Genomic DNA, 13,114 nt, shown 5'->3' on the forward strand with positions numbered 1-13,114 from the left:
GATTCCTTGTTTTGTTTTTCTTCATTTTTGGTCATTCCTTTGCCTTCCTCTCCCCAATCTGGAACGAGTGAAGAGAGCAAAGAGAGGAGGTGAGAAAACAAGATGGGATGCAGCTCATCTGTTTCCATTTTGGGTTTCCAAATCCAAACCACCAGTTTTGCACTTAAAGGCTCAGGAATATTTTTAGGAACATTGGAAAATGCAGCCTCATGCGCAGTGGGGGCTGAGCCTGGCTCTTCCCTTGGCTGTCTCTGCAGTCCCCTTGCGCCGAGCAGCCCCATCCTGGATTCATCCAGCAGCCCTGAGGCTCTGGAGGAAGGGAAGCCGTTCAGCATTTCAGGAAAGGAGTTTCCCACCCCACTCACAAGGAATATTTATTAGATTTGATAAAAGACCAATTTAGCCTTTACATGCACCAGGCACCCGCTGACCTTTTATTTTCATGCTACCTCTTTGTACCTGCCCCTACTGTTCTGCATCAAATAACAATATATCAGGTTAAGCATAGCAAGATGAAAAGCTCAAGCACTGAGAAGTGCATTAAATCGCTGCTTTGCAGGGCTGCTTGCACTGCCAGATCAGCAGGAAGATGATGTATGATTTTCTTGCTCACGCAGGATACAGAATGCAGCCTTGTGATCCCCTTTGCAGGCAAAGTTTGCAGGTACACCCTGTCTTCCTGCAGAAGGCAGCAGTGGTTTTGCTGAGGAGGGAAGGGGAGTAAAAGCCGAGGTAACAGCATTCAGGATCCAACCTCCAGCATTGGCAGTTGTTGGCCATGGAGATTATCCATCCACGGGAGAACCGTAGCATGAAAAGACCTTGCTGCTCTCAGTGCTGCCAGCTCCCATGAGATTTCCCGATACGGTGGACTGGATTATGCTGGATGGCCAGGATTTATCGCTGCTTTCAATGGAGAGTCACCCTTTTCATTCCAGAAACCCTCGGCCGTTAATAGTGGTTTATCTGCAACAGGGGAGAAGAGTTTGCTGCTGCTTTATCTCCTTTCAGACGTTCACGACAGCAATTCATTCTGCAAGGCAGCAAGGAAACAGGGTCAGATGTCTTCAGGGTGAAAAAGGCTGCACATGGCAAGATAATGTGCACACTGAGCACACTGGGAGAAACCCAGAGCCTAGCAAAACACTGCAGGCCATGGGAACACCCCCTGCAAAAGTCAGGCAGAAGCAGAATGATCTGCAGGGACAGGTGGGTCCCTGGCAGGTGATGGTTCCAGCACAGGACTCAGATTTGATGAACCGCCTGCTTAATCTGTGCATCTTTTGCTTAGGTGATGAATAGCAACCTCAGTGAAAGCCTCTCAACCACAAAAGCTTTAGAGAGCTGAACAGTAAAGATTGAGAATTAAGGAGAATAAATATTAATGAAAGGAGTGGGAAATTAATCATTTTTTCCAGGTGATCTTGCCATTACATTGCTCAGCTGTGCAGGGCTGCTGCATTCACCTCCTTTCTTGAGCACGTGCCCTGGGTCCTGGTGGGAGCACTGGGATGTGCCACAGCACGAGACCACAGATTGCATGTGGGAAGGAAAATGAGGCAATAAATGGGAAGGGAATAGGAACTGTAAAAGAAAAGAGCCGCTTTACTAGCACAGGATTCAGCCTGCAACAGGAATTGGTGCAAACCCTCTGCTGGTTTTGATGGCCTGAAGCCAAGCACAGCACCAGGCTTAGCTCAGCCAGGCACAGCCTGGAGCCAGCACTGTTATGTAAAGGGATGGGGAGAGCTGGGCTGGGCTGGATGGGAGCGATGAATCCAATTATGGGATGAAGGGCAAAGGGAGGGAAGGGACACATTTGGACTGGAGCAAATCTCTAGAAGGCTTTAAAGCAAGAAGAGGACAAAAATGAATTCCAGTGCGAGGTGCCCAGCCTCAATCGCAGCCAAGAGAAATAAGAGCCCCAAAGTAGGGCATAAGGCAGGGAATAGGGCTCTGCTGGTGGCCAAGGCAGCCGTGTGAGGGCTTCTCCTCAGAAGACCCAAAGTGTCTTTTCTGGGAGCACCCACCTGGCTGCCCACGGATCCATAGAGCTGATGGAGCACAGAGGTGGCCCCACCGAGCACCAGGAACGGCTCCCCCAAAAGCAGCAAGTAAGCCATCTGCACACATTTCCTCCACGCTTTTTCCCCAAAAGATTACTCCCATCTGGCCCTCTCACGGCAGTCTCCAAGTTTCTGCAGAGAGAACCAAGGGCTGTGCACTGGAAATGAAAAAAAAAAAAATAAAAAATGACCCAGTTATGACAAAACAAAACAGCGTGTATAAAGCATCGCTGCAGAGGGCTGCAAGCATCCACAATAAGGCCCCGAGGAATAACAGAGTTCAACTTCGAATGGGGTTTACAAATTAAAAAATAAAAGATTATTCCTGTTTGCCTAAGCCCCATTTTTCTGACTGCTCAACCCTTCTCAAAGCCGTGGAAAAGTGCTGCAGAATAAAGGTGGTGGAGCTGCACTCCTGCAAACCTTCAGTGTTAAACAGAAAACCTTCGTTTTGCCTCTCAGACATTGCAGTTCAGTGTCTGCCCCTGGAAGAGCCTGAAGAACAGAGCCCTAGCTTTCCCTGCAACCCCTTTCTAACTCCTGCCTGTGGTGAAGAGCCCATAAAACAGAACAAAACCAAGCAAGGATTTGATTTTTATTTTTCAGTTTGCAAGGCAAGGATCTCACAGCAGCAGGCAGCAACTTCTCACTTGCATTGCCCATCACCCTTATCAGCATGCAGCTTGCTCCCTCGCACAGCTGCTGACATGAACAGCAGTGGTGGTGCTGCTTTGGTTTGCTGGGCAGTGCTGGCTGCCCATCCTGGTGCTGCAGGGCCGGTGAGGCTGTCTTGAAAACCTGCCCACTCTGCTACAGCCCTTGTTTAGCACTTAGTTAAAGGTGTCGACAGCACCATGCTGAGTAGTGCAGGTTTGCAATTGAACCGGGATTGCTCAGCTCCTTGGCAAGGAAATGTCAGTGCCCAAGGAATTCCCATCTCTCCAAGGAAATCCTGTGGTTCTTGCAGGGATGTTACCTGGATCAGCAGCAGGAGGAAAAGCGGGGGAGGTGATGGCGCCCCGCTCGCTTGCCAGCACTGCACACATGAGGTATGGGTGGCTGCGATGAAGCTCTCCCTGCTTTCTAGCTGTCTTCTAGCCCTGGTGCATCCATTCCCTGTACAGCTGTACTGGTGAGAGCCTGGAGATGGGGTATGAAAGGAACCTGCATGGAACTCTGCAGACGGGGTCCTTCTGCACAAAGCTCCTGGTGCAGAAAGCAACGCAAGAGACAGGCTTCTGTGCATTCTTATTTTTGAGGAAGGAAGCGAGGGCATGGCACAGAGCCTCTCTGCACCACTAGGTCCTTGTCCTGGGTGGATGCAGCTGTGCCAGTCCAAAGGAGCAGCAAGCAGCCACAGCTGAGTTAACCCGTGCTGGGCAAGGAGCAGCTGACCAAACCACACTGCAAACACATCTCTGTCCTCCTTCTCTCTGCCACACATCTAAATCTATTTGATCTCCTGGATTGATCTCCAAGTTTGTGTGCACACATCCTGCTTTGGACGGGGCAGCTGGCAGCGCCTCACCCATCACGTCCTGTCAGCTCCACTCAGCCTCACCTCCACCAGGAGCTGCTGGGAATGAATCCAATTACAGGATAAAGGGTTTTCTTCCCCTCCATATGGTCTCCATAACACTCTGGCTTTATCTCGCTTTAACCCCTTTCCTGGTAAGGGAGCTCACAGCCTGCCGTAAGCAGCTCAGCACAGCGGCTGCACGTGGCTGCTATCTGATATGGGGAGGTGAGGTCTTCCAGGGGCAAATGCCCATGAGGAGGAAGGAGCCTCTCCAGTGGAGCGATGCAGAGCAGTGCACTGCAGAACCATCCAAAAGCACAGAAGCAAACGCATCATATTGTATTCAGTGTTTGTATCTGGTGCTCGTGGCCAAGGTTTAAAGTGCTGTGCATTAGTTTATCAATGGAATTTAAGCCCAACTGCTTGCCTCAGGACTGACTTCTGTTGCTTTCACATTCCCCTTGCTCTGCAGATCATTGCATGTTTCCCTGGGCAAGTTGCTCCTTTGCTTTTGCCCAAGTAGCAGCGAGCAGCGTGCTGCCTTGCACAAGGACAGAGACAGCAGAGGGCTCCCAGCCACCCCCTCCCACGGCTGTGTTACTGAAACCCGATGAACCAACCGTATCAGCTTGGTTATTTGATTATAATTATCATTTCTTGCTTTACACGGGACATGAAAGCCCAGAGAAGCTCAGGGCTCCTTCACGCAATGTGCTGACAAACAATGAATAAGAGAATCTCATCTCAAAGAGCTTAGCAAAGCAGAAAAGCCTGCATGAGGGAAGAAAACCCTTCCTTTTCTTAAGGACAAACACAAAGAAACAAGCCTCTCCTCCTGCATTAAACAGGGCCTGGATTTTGCTGTTGCTTTCTTTGTCATAGATTCGGCCCAGAAAGCAATTGAGAGCTCTCTGGGAGACAGCCCGTAAAGTTTCCCTGCTAAGAGACACCAAATTAAAGCCATCACTTTCCATTTCTGTGACAGGGACACCGAAGGAAGTGAGGTTGCATTCAGGACACGTCCTGGAGGAACCAGCTAACCTCCCTGGTGTCATTTTCTTCTGCAGAGTTGATTTGAGGCCTTCAGCATTGCTGCGCTGGCCGCTGACCTGCGGAGAGCTCTAAATCCACATCGACACCGACCTCGGGGGATCAGCCAAAACACCAACCTCAGCTTGTGAGGGAGAAAGCTGGGTCCTCAAGGACGGCTGAGAAGGGACAGAGCCATGCTCAGACGCTCCAGCAGGACATGTGTGGCTCCTTACCTGCTCCGTGTTCAGCTCCCCAAAGCGAGAGAAGTCCAAGCGAAATTCGTCTTGGTCCCACTGTTGGCAATCCTGCATGTGGAAGGTGTCTGGGTGCCAAGCATGAAGCCGAAGTCGTACCATGCATTAGCTGGAATGCAGAAAGAAGGAAGTTTGTTCTGGTCAAAAAACTTAAAAAATAAAGAAATCAATGAATGATGGTGATGGCGATTATACCCATAATAATCCTACTGATCTTTTCCCACAGCATCAGTTCACAATCCAAAATAGACTTTCATTTTACCTCCTCCTCCTCCCTCAGACCCGCTTCCTTTGTACAACTATATTACCCTTTAGAAGAATATGAGGCACTATAAAATGTGGCAGAAAGTCTCACAAAGAAACATTGGGAGGTGAAAACGAAATCCCCTGTGAGATAACCATGTTTTTATATAAAGCTTTGGAGAAAAAAACAGATCTTTCATGTGCTCCTGGCACAGACAGCAAAGTCCACGTCTTTTGAAGATGAACAATCACTGATATTTTCTATCTGAAGAGTTGCCTTCTAGCATAGAAGTTGGGAGTGGCGCACTGGAATTGAGATTCACATCTGCACATGCTTTTTTATATGCAAAAACATGCTCAACTGAGTCAGAATCCTGACTGGAGTCAGGAAGGGCATGAAAGAGGTGAAAGCTTTGAGAAGTAGAGCCACAGGACTGCTCCACACAAACCTCTTTCCCTCGGGGATGATCTCATGGAAAGTCTAAAAGAGACCCAGACTGGGAATTTCACGGCTGGCAGTTCCATGGGATGAGCAGGGAAATGCTCCTGAGAGGCACAGACATCCCATGGGATCACTTACCTCAGGGCACCTGAGGCTGCTGTGACCCACTTACTCTTGCCATGTCCTACTTCTGCTCCTCTGACCCGTGCAGATGGATCAGTGGGCCAGCGATTAGGGCATCATCCATCCTACCCACACCCCTCAGCCTTCTGCTCCTGCCCTCTGGTTCCAAGCCATTCCAGTCTTGCAGATCTCATTCCTCCAGCAAGACACTGTTGACTTTTTCCATCAACGTTGCCTTGGTGGAGGGCAGCAGTGGGAAGGAGGCTAGCAGCTTACAGCATTAACAGATCAGGGCCATTAACGCCACCAGATGTCAGAGATTAATGGCAGAGCTTCACTAAGGCGCCTTAGGCAGGTCTCATGGAGAAGGAGCACCCATGACCCAGAAGGAAAAAATGGGGAAGAGCTTGGGCAGGATGGAGCATTGGTGCTCTAAGCTACGGCTGACCCTGCTGAGAAGGTTTCATGATCCTGTGTGCTCTGGAATGGGAATCCCACACTATAAGATGAGTGCTTAGAGACCAGGAGAAGTTTATTTCCACCCCAATGCGCCTACAAGCTGGTGCTGCTCTCTCTGCACCATCTCTGGAAGGAATTCAGGACATCGCCAAGGTTTCCTTTCCTTCCTCCACTGCATTCATACTCTGCTTCTCCAGCAAACTGCAGTACCTTGCCAGGCTACTTTTAGTGTTGTGGCCAACCCTTCCCAAGCCCTGCCAATCCTTGCAGAACTGCAAGCAAGACAGCTGCCCAGCTACCTGGGATGGGGAGGAGGTGCAGGTGGGAGATGATCATCACCACCTCCTCAGGACTAGGAGGAAGACAGAAGAGGGTATCCAGCCCTTTGCACTCTAGTGCAAGCAGGGTGCAGCACAGCCGAACTGCCCCCCAGATGTTCTGTTAACCAAGATGGCAGCCTTTGGGCTGGCACAGCTTCCCCTCCTGCCTTTGCCCACTGCTTGCATGTAGGGAGCCCTTACCCACATAGGCAGAGCCCAGTTGTGATGGAGACATGTACCTAAACCACGTCGTGCTCACACTGTACCAGGCACCTGAAGCACGGTGTGGCCAATCTCTCTCTGCTCTTCCCCCCAGCAACTTTCCCAAGGGCAGTGAAGCAGAGCTGGGTATCCCTCAGGTCCCAAACACTTCTATGGAGTCCTTCAGCCACTCAGGGATGCCCCAGAGGCTGTGATCCAACATGGGCTCAAGCAGAGACCCATTTCTCCCGTCAGTCATCCAAAGGACCTGCTCCCCAACTCGCCACCTCTCCTCCTGCCATTGCCCCTCTTCCAAAGGTCTCCCCAAGCCCTTCCCTTCCTCCCCACAACTCCTTAAACAACGTTAAACACTTATTGCCAATTAATACGCTTTAATGCAGGTTTTGGGGCCAACTGGCTACTTAGAGGGTGCTTAAACCATCAGCCCCTCTCAATCCCGTTGCCCTTGTCATACAAACTTAGCCTAGCCCCTAATCCGGCCTCCCCCCTCCTCCCTCAAGGAGGCCCAAAGGTATAAAACCTCCCTGGGCACGCGGCACCAACGGCCCTCAGCACGGCGCGGGGCCAACGCACCACCTCTCCTTCCCCTGGGATTTACTGGTGTTCTTAGTCATTAATTAAATTTCGGAGCTCTGGGAGGGATCTTTTGGTGGGGTGTTTGCTTATTTATTTATTACCATTAGTTTGAGGATTCCCTCCCTTTTTTTTTTTTTTTTCCCCCCTTTTTTTTTTTTTTTTCTCCAGTAATTGGGGTTGAAACAAAATTCATTACCATAGAGCACCTGATTAAAAAAATACCCTTAAACGCAAAGCAGCTGCCATAATACTGGCAGGATGAATGGGACAGAAGGTATCAATTTTTACGTGCCTATGTCCAACAAGACAGGGGTGGTGCGAAGCCCCTTTGAGTACCCCCAGTATTACCTTGCCGAGCCCTGGAAATACCGCCTTGTGTGTTGCTACATCTTCTTCCTCATCTCCACCGGTCTGCCCATCAACCTCCTCACCCTCCTGGTCACCTTCAAACACAAGAAGCTCCGGCAGCCTCTCAACTACATCCTGGTCAACCTGGCGGTGGCCGACCTCTTCATGGCCTGCTTTGGCTTCACCGTCACTTTCTACACAGCCTGGAATGGATATTTTGTCTTCGGTCCCATTGGCTGTGCCGTGGAAGGCTTCTTCGCCACGCTGGGAGGTAATGGCTGCAGAGTGGGGTGTGGGAGTGAGGCTGGGCAAAGGGTGGTCTTGCTTCTTTATAGGGCTTTAGGAACCCAATCCCGTACCTCGTGGGGCTGATGAGATGGCCTTGGCTGCATGGGGCAGAGCTCCTCATGCAAGGTGCTTCTTCCCTATGGCTAGAAGATGGAAAGGAAAAAAGATTCATGCAAGCTTGATCTTGATGTCGAGAAGCACCCATCTCACCACTATTGCACGATCACTGCAAGGAAATGGGAGGGGTCCTGATTTGCAGAATTGAAGCTGGGGTTGTTTGGCCAAGCTGCCCAGCATGAATCCAGGGGTCTTGGATCTAAGTTGCTAGCAAAGACCTGCTGGGGATGACCAGCCAATGTCCTGGAGTCAACATCGTGCATCTTTACCGCCTTGTTCCAAGGTGAAGCATGTGGTAGGATTCCAAGGGGAAAGAGATATCCCAGAGTGGGAAAGGGACCACAAGGGAATGGGTGTGGAGAGCAGGACTGCAGGACAAGGAGAGTGGTGACAGCTCATCTCAGGGCAAAAAGAAGCTGAGGCAGCCCCTACCAGAAGAGGAGAGCAGCAGCACAGAGGGCAAGAGGATTCCAGGTTTAGCAACAGCTGCTCAGCTCAGCACCACTTGCATTTGATTTAGTTGCTCTTGGGAGCTTCCTTGTTCTCTCAGGGACACGAGTGTAGCTACCGCTTCTTCCTTCAGAAAGCCCCTCTGCAAAACAGAAAAGATTCACTTTGCACCCCCAGCCCACACAGCCATCCGGGCCCACACAACACCTTCTAATTTATCTGACAGCTGCAAATCTTTGTGCAGAGACTCACAGCCTTAACTTAACTTTTTTTTCCCCTAAATGGGATATTTCCTGCAACGATGCTGGTCTGAACAAAAGATGGATATTCTGTTAGGCAAAACAAAGCAAGGTGTCCTGATCAAAGCCAAGGACCAGGGAGTGGTTTGTCTTGGATGCAGGAGAGCATATGGGTCTGCACCATCTCCAGTTGTGAAATCCTGCATTACTTACACTTCCAATTTTCCTAGCTAGTAAAGAGGAGGCTCCTAAGCATAGGGAGGAAAGCTTGATGGGAAGCAGTCACTGAGCAGCAGGTCTCCAGCGAATCCTAGCACAGGGTGTAGTTATCAGCAGATTATCACAGCTGGGGGCATTAGCAGGCTTACAGCACCGACTAAATGCTTCCAATCCCCTGAAGTTTAATTATCCCTTATAAATACATGTGCATGCATGCCTACCCACACAACCACCCCCTGGTTCAGCACTGGTGGAAGACTCATGAAATACACATCGAAAGGCACCAACAGGTTTGGACACATCTGGTGCCTTTACCGGAAATTACACTTCCTTACACCCAGGTGGAATTCTCTCTCTGTTGATTTTTTAAATGATTAAAACACCGCAGTGATCCCCTCCTCCATCACCAGCATCCCACTGAGGAGCAGATACTCCTCTCAGCTCCCAACCTTCTGCACGTTTGCAATAGATTCTCAGTTATCTAATAGGATGCTGGTTATCTGATCCCAATCTCCTCCTCTCTTTACTGTGCCTGCGAAGGGAAGACCAAGGCTGGAGGAGCTCTCACCATCACCAAGCCCTCTTTCTTTCCACCTCTCCTGCAGGCCAGGTTGCCCTCTGGTCCCTGGTGGTCTTGGCCATAGAGCGTTACATCGTTGTCTGCAAGCCCATGGGAAACTTCCGCTTCTCTGCCACCCATGCCATGATGGGCATCGCTTTCACCTGGGTCATGGCCTTCTCCTGTGCTGCTCCACCCCTCTTTGGCTGGTCCAGGTGAGTCGGGGTACACAACCACCTTGGTGGGACAGGAGGTGTGCTTATGGACTCCCCAGGCTTCACCCAAACGGCAATGGAGTGTGACAGGGAAGTGTGAGCTCAGACGTGAGACTCATGAGGGCTCGGAATCTCCAGCTGCAGCAGCCCCCCATGCCCTGCCCTGAAGGGCTTCTCTAGGCGCTGCTCATCCCACCCATGCTGTGAAGTGTCCATTTCTCCATGCGGATCCTAAAGGGTGTTTGAGTGACCAGCCCAGTGGACAAGACAGTTCTGAGCAAACCTGATTCATCCTGCTGCCCCAGCATTGCTGCTGGGAGCTCCACAGGACTTTTCTCATTATTTCTGCTGTGCTTTCCCTGCATCCCATCCATCCTTCTCCCAGCATTGCAGTGAATTTCACTCACACTTGCACACATCTGACTCCTTCAGGCACCCACATCCCCTGCCAGGATGCATCACTCAGTGCACAGGAGAGGAATAAGTTGGAGGTGATTACTCTAATGCTGCAGCTCCAGCCCCAACCAGTACTCTACAGCAGAGCTCCCTGCAGGACATAATGAGCCCCTTCTACTTTCTTGGGCATGGGCAGGAGGTAGCTTTGGGGCAGCAAAGTCCCACCACCACTGGCCTATGATGGGACAGAGGCAGACAGCCCCTACCCAGCCTTGGGTCGGCATCCCTGGCCAGGCAGGTCCTTGGCTGAATTGCAGTGTACCCTTAAGCCAGGGCTACAATGACATGAGCCCAACACAACTGCAGGGATTGAGCTCCTGAGAGCTCACCCCAGTGAGCCAGCAGCTCCCATCCCTGCTCAGCATCCCTCCATCTGCAGAGGGAGAGAGCAGGTGGCTCCTGGCAGGCAAGTGCTCAGCCACGTAGGAAGGAAATAAATAGCCTGCTGCCTGTGGGAGGAAGCAGTGTCACAACAAAACGATGCTGCGCACCCAAGCGCAGTGTGTCAGAGTGGTTCAAGCCATGGGATCTGTGCTGCAAAGCCAGCAAGGGCAGGAGCATGGGACAATGAGCAGGGTGCAGAGAAGAAGCCAGAGAGCAGCTCCCACATGCGTCATTCTGGGAGCAACCTCATCCCTGGGGCAGGTGGTCCCAGGGTAGAAACCTTTTGTTGTCCCCAGGGAGGATCCTGGTGATGGTCTGAACATTTCTTGCTGGCAGGTACATGCCGGAGGGGATGCAGTGCTCCTGTGGCCCCGACTATTACACTCACAACCCTGACTACCACAACGAGTCCTATGTCATCTACATGTTTGTCATCCACTTCATCATCCCAGTCGTGGTTATCTTCTTCTCCTATGGGCGCCTCATTTGCAAAGTCCGAGAGGTAAAACCTGGAGCCGGGGGCAGAGAGGTGGATGGGGAAAGGGTGGGCAGAGCGAGCAGGGATGGTTGTGTGGAGCCATGGGGGAGTAAACAGGAGGGCTGCCCCTCACTGCCCCACACCTGCAGGCAGCTGCACAGCAGCAGGAGTCAGCCACCACCCAGAAGGCAGAGAAGGAGGTGACGCGGATGGTGATCCTGATGGTGCTGGGCTTTATGCTGGCCTGGACGCCCTATGCTGTAGTGGCATTTTGGATCTTCACCAACAAGGGAGCAGACTTCACCGCCACGCTGATGGCAGTGCCTGCCTTCTTCTCCAAGAGCTCCTCTCTCTACAACCCCATCATCTACGTCCTCATGAACAAGCAGGTGAGATGTGCTGGGGCACGGCCCCTCCCCTGCCCTGGGCTCTTGTGCCCATGGGCACCTCAATCCCCACCAGCTGCATCTCAGCCTGGGTTACAGCAGAGCTCAGGACCGCTGGCAGTTCTCAGCCCCACAGCACACCCTCACAATCCTCGAGTGCTGACATTCTCCTTCTATCTTCCCAGTTCCGTAATTGCATGATCACCACCATCTGCTGTGGCAAGAACCCTTTTGGTGACGAAGATGTCTCCTCCACTGTATCCCAGAGCAAGACTGAGGTCTCCTCCGTCTCCTCCAGCCAAGTTTCACCTGCATAGACCATGGACAGTTTGAACTGGGTGACGGCCGAGCTCGGGGACCGAGACATCCCCACACCCACTACCACGTCCCACTCAGTCTCTCCCCTGTACGCTGCAGCCCTCCCCCGCTGTCCTGCATGCTCCTGCCTGGCAAAGCAGCTGTGCATGTGCTGCTGCTGCTACATCTCTTGTCCCCACCTGTGTTGTCCCCCTGGTGCAAACATGGCCCTTTGAGCTCTCCCACAGCCCTTCCCCTGAGCACTGCACACCCTGCTCATTGGCATCGTGCTAAACCCATCCTGGCACAAGAGCATGGGAAGGGGGAAAGAGAAATCCCAGGTTGTTATGGGGAGAATGGGGAGTGCCTTTGTAGCACCTGCTGGTCCAGAGGGGAGAACTGGGTCTCTGGCCCAGGCTGTGTATGCAAACACCTCTCCCAGGGTTCCCACACACACATGCAGAGCTGCAGGGTGGGCAGCAAGGAGGAGCAATACTTCTCCCACCAGGGCACCACATCCATCCCATGTTCTTCACCCTCTATAGCATCTCTGCAGCACCAAAACCCAGCCAGATCCCTTCTCCAGCTCCTGGGAGCTGCTCCGCATTTGGGGATAGTCCCTACCCACCCCAAGTGCCAGCAGAGGTCCCTGCTTGTTCACATCACACTGCAACAGCAGTGGGAAAACCTGAACTTGAATGTTCTCCCCCCTGCTCCCCTGTTAGAGTCCCCCTCCCCCTGGTGCCCAAGGGAGAGTCTCATTTCCAAAAAATACAAAGCATACAAAGACAGCACCACCGCAAACCCCAGCAGCACGACTCTGTGCCCACAGTGCTCCCAGCTGCCCCATCCCAGCACCAGAGGATCCATCCCTGCGGGGCTGCACATCCCACTGACAGCACCGCCGGCAGCGATCGATACCCGCGGTCTTTATAAATCAATATAACAAATGGAGCTGTGAGAGGGCTCTGCTTCAAGCCCGACTCCCTGTATCCCCAAGACAACACTGTAGATATATATATTTTTATCTTGGAACCTGTAAATATTTGCTCACATCCTTTGAAGTCTCTATCTTTCTTGGCCCTTTCCTTCTCCCAGCTCTGAGGCACAGAAACTGTCTCTCACCTTGGCTGCAGCTGGACACGCACCGCCAGCCTTGGAGGGTGGCACCAATCCCCAACTGCTTTCCTGTACATATTTTATAAATAAATAACATCGTGTCAGCACAAGGACTTCTACAGCTGAGAAGTAGGGATTAAAAAAAAATAGGAAATAAACAGAAGCAGCACGGAGAAAAATAAAGATGCTCAGTCCTCGTCTTTTCTCTTTGGGCTGCACTGATGAGATGTTGATGTCTGGCCAGCAAGTCGCTGTGCTGCTGCTGGAGATGAGCCTGGAGCTCTCCCAAAAGCCAGGAAATGG

At 51.7% G+C, this 13,114-nt stretch overlaps 1 protein-coding gene across 1 annotated transcript; it reads left to right on the plus strand.

Annotated features, from left to right (window-relative positions):
- Window positions 1-7,514: 7,514 nt before the first annotated feature.
- LOC122168336 (green-sensitive opsin) lies at window positions 7,515-11,712 on the plus strand. Its single transcript, XM_042833559.1, has 5 exons — window positions 7,515-7,875; window positions 9,523-9,691; window positions 10,868-11,033; window positions 11,159-11,398; window positions 11,581-11,712. The coding sequence occupies exons 1-5, from the start codon at window positions 7,515-7,517 to the stop codon at window positions 11,710-11,712; spliced, it is 1,068 nt and encodes a 355-aa protein (XP_042689493.1).
- The last annotated feature ends 1,402 nt before the right edge of the window (window positions 11,713-13,114 follow it).

Source organism: Centrocercus urophasianus, unplaced genomic scaffold, assembly GCF_019232065.1.
Source record: "Centrocercus urophasianus isolate 14NV4802_14NV808 unplaced genomic scaffold, USGS_Curo_1.0 seq_42, whole genome shotgun sequence".
Taxonomy (NCBI): Eukaryota; Metazoa; Chordata; class Aves; order Galliformes; family Phasianidae; genus Centrocercus; species Centrocercus urophasianus.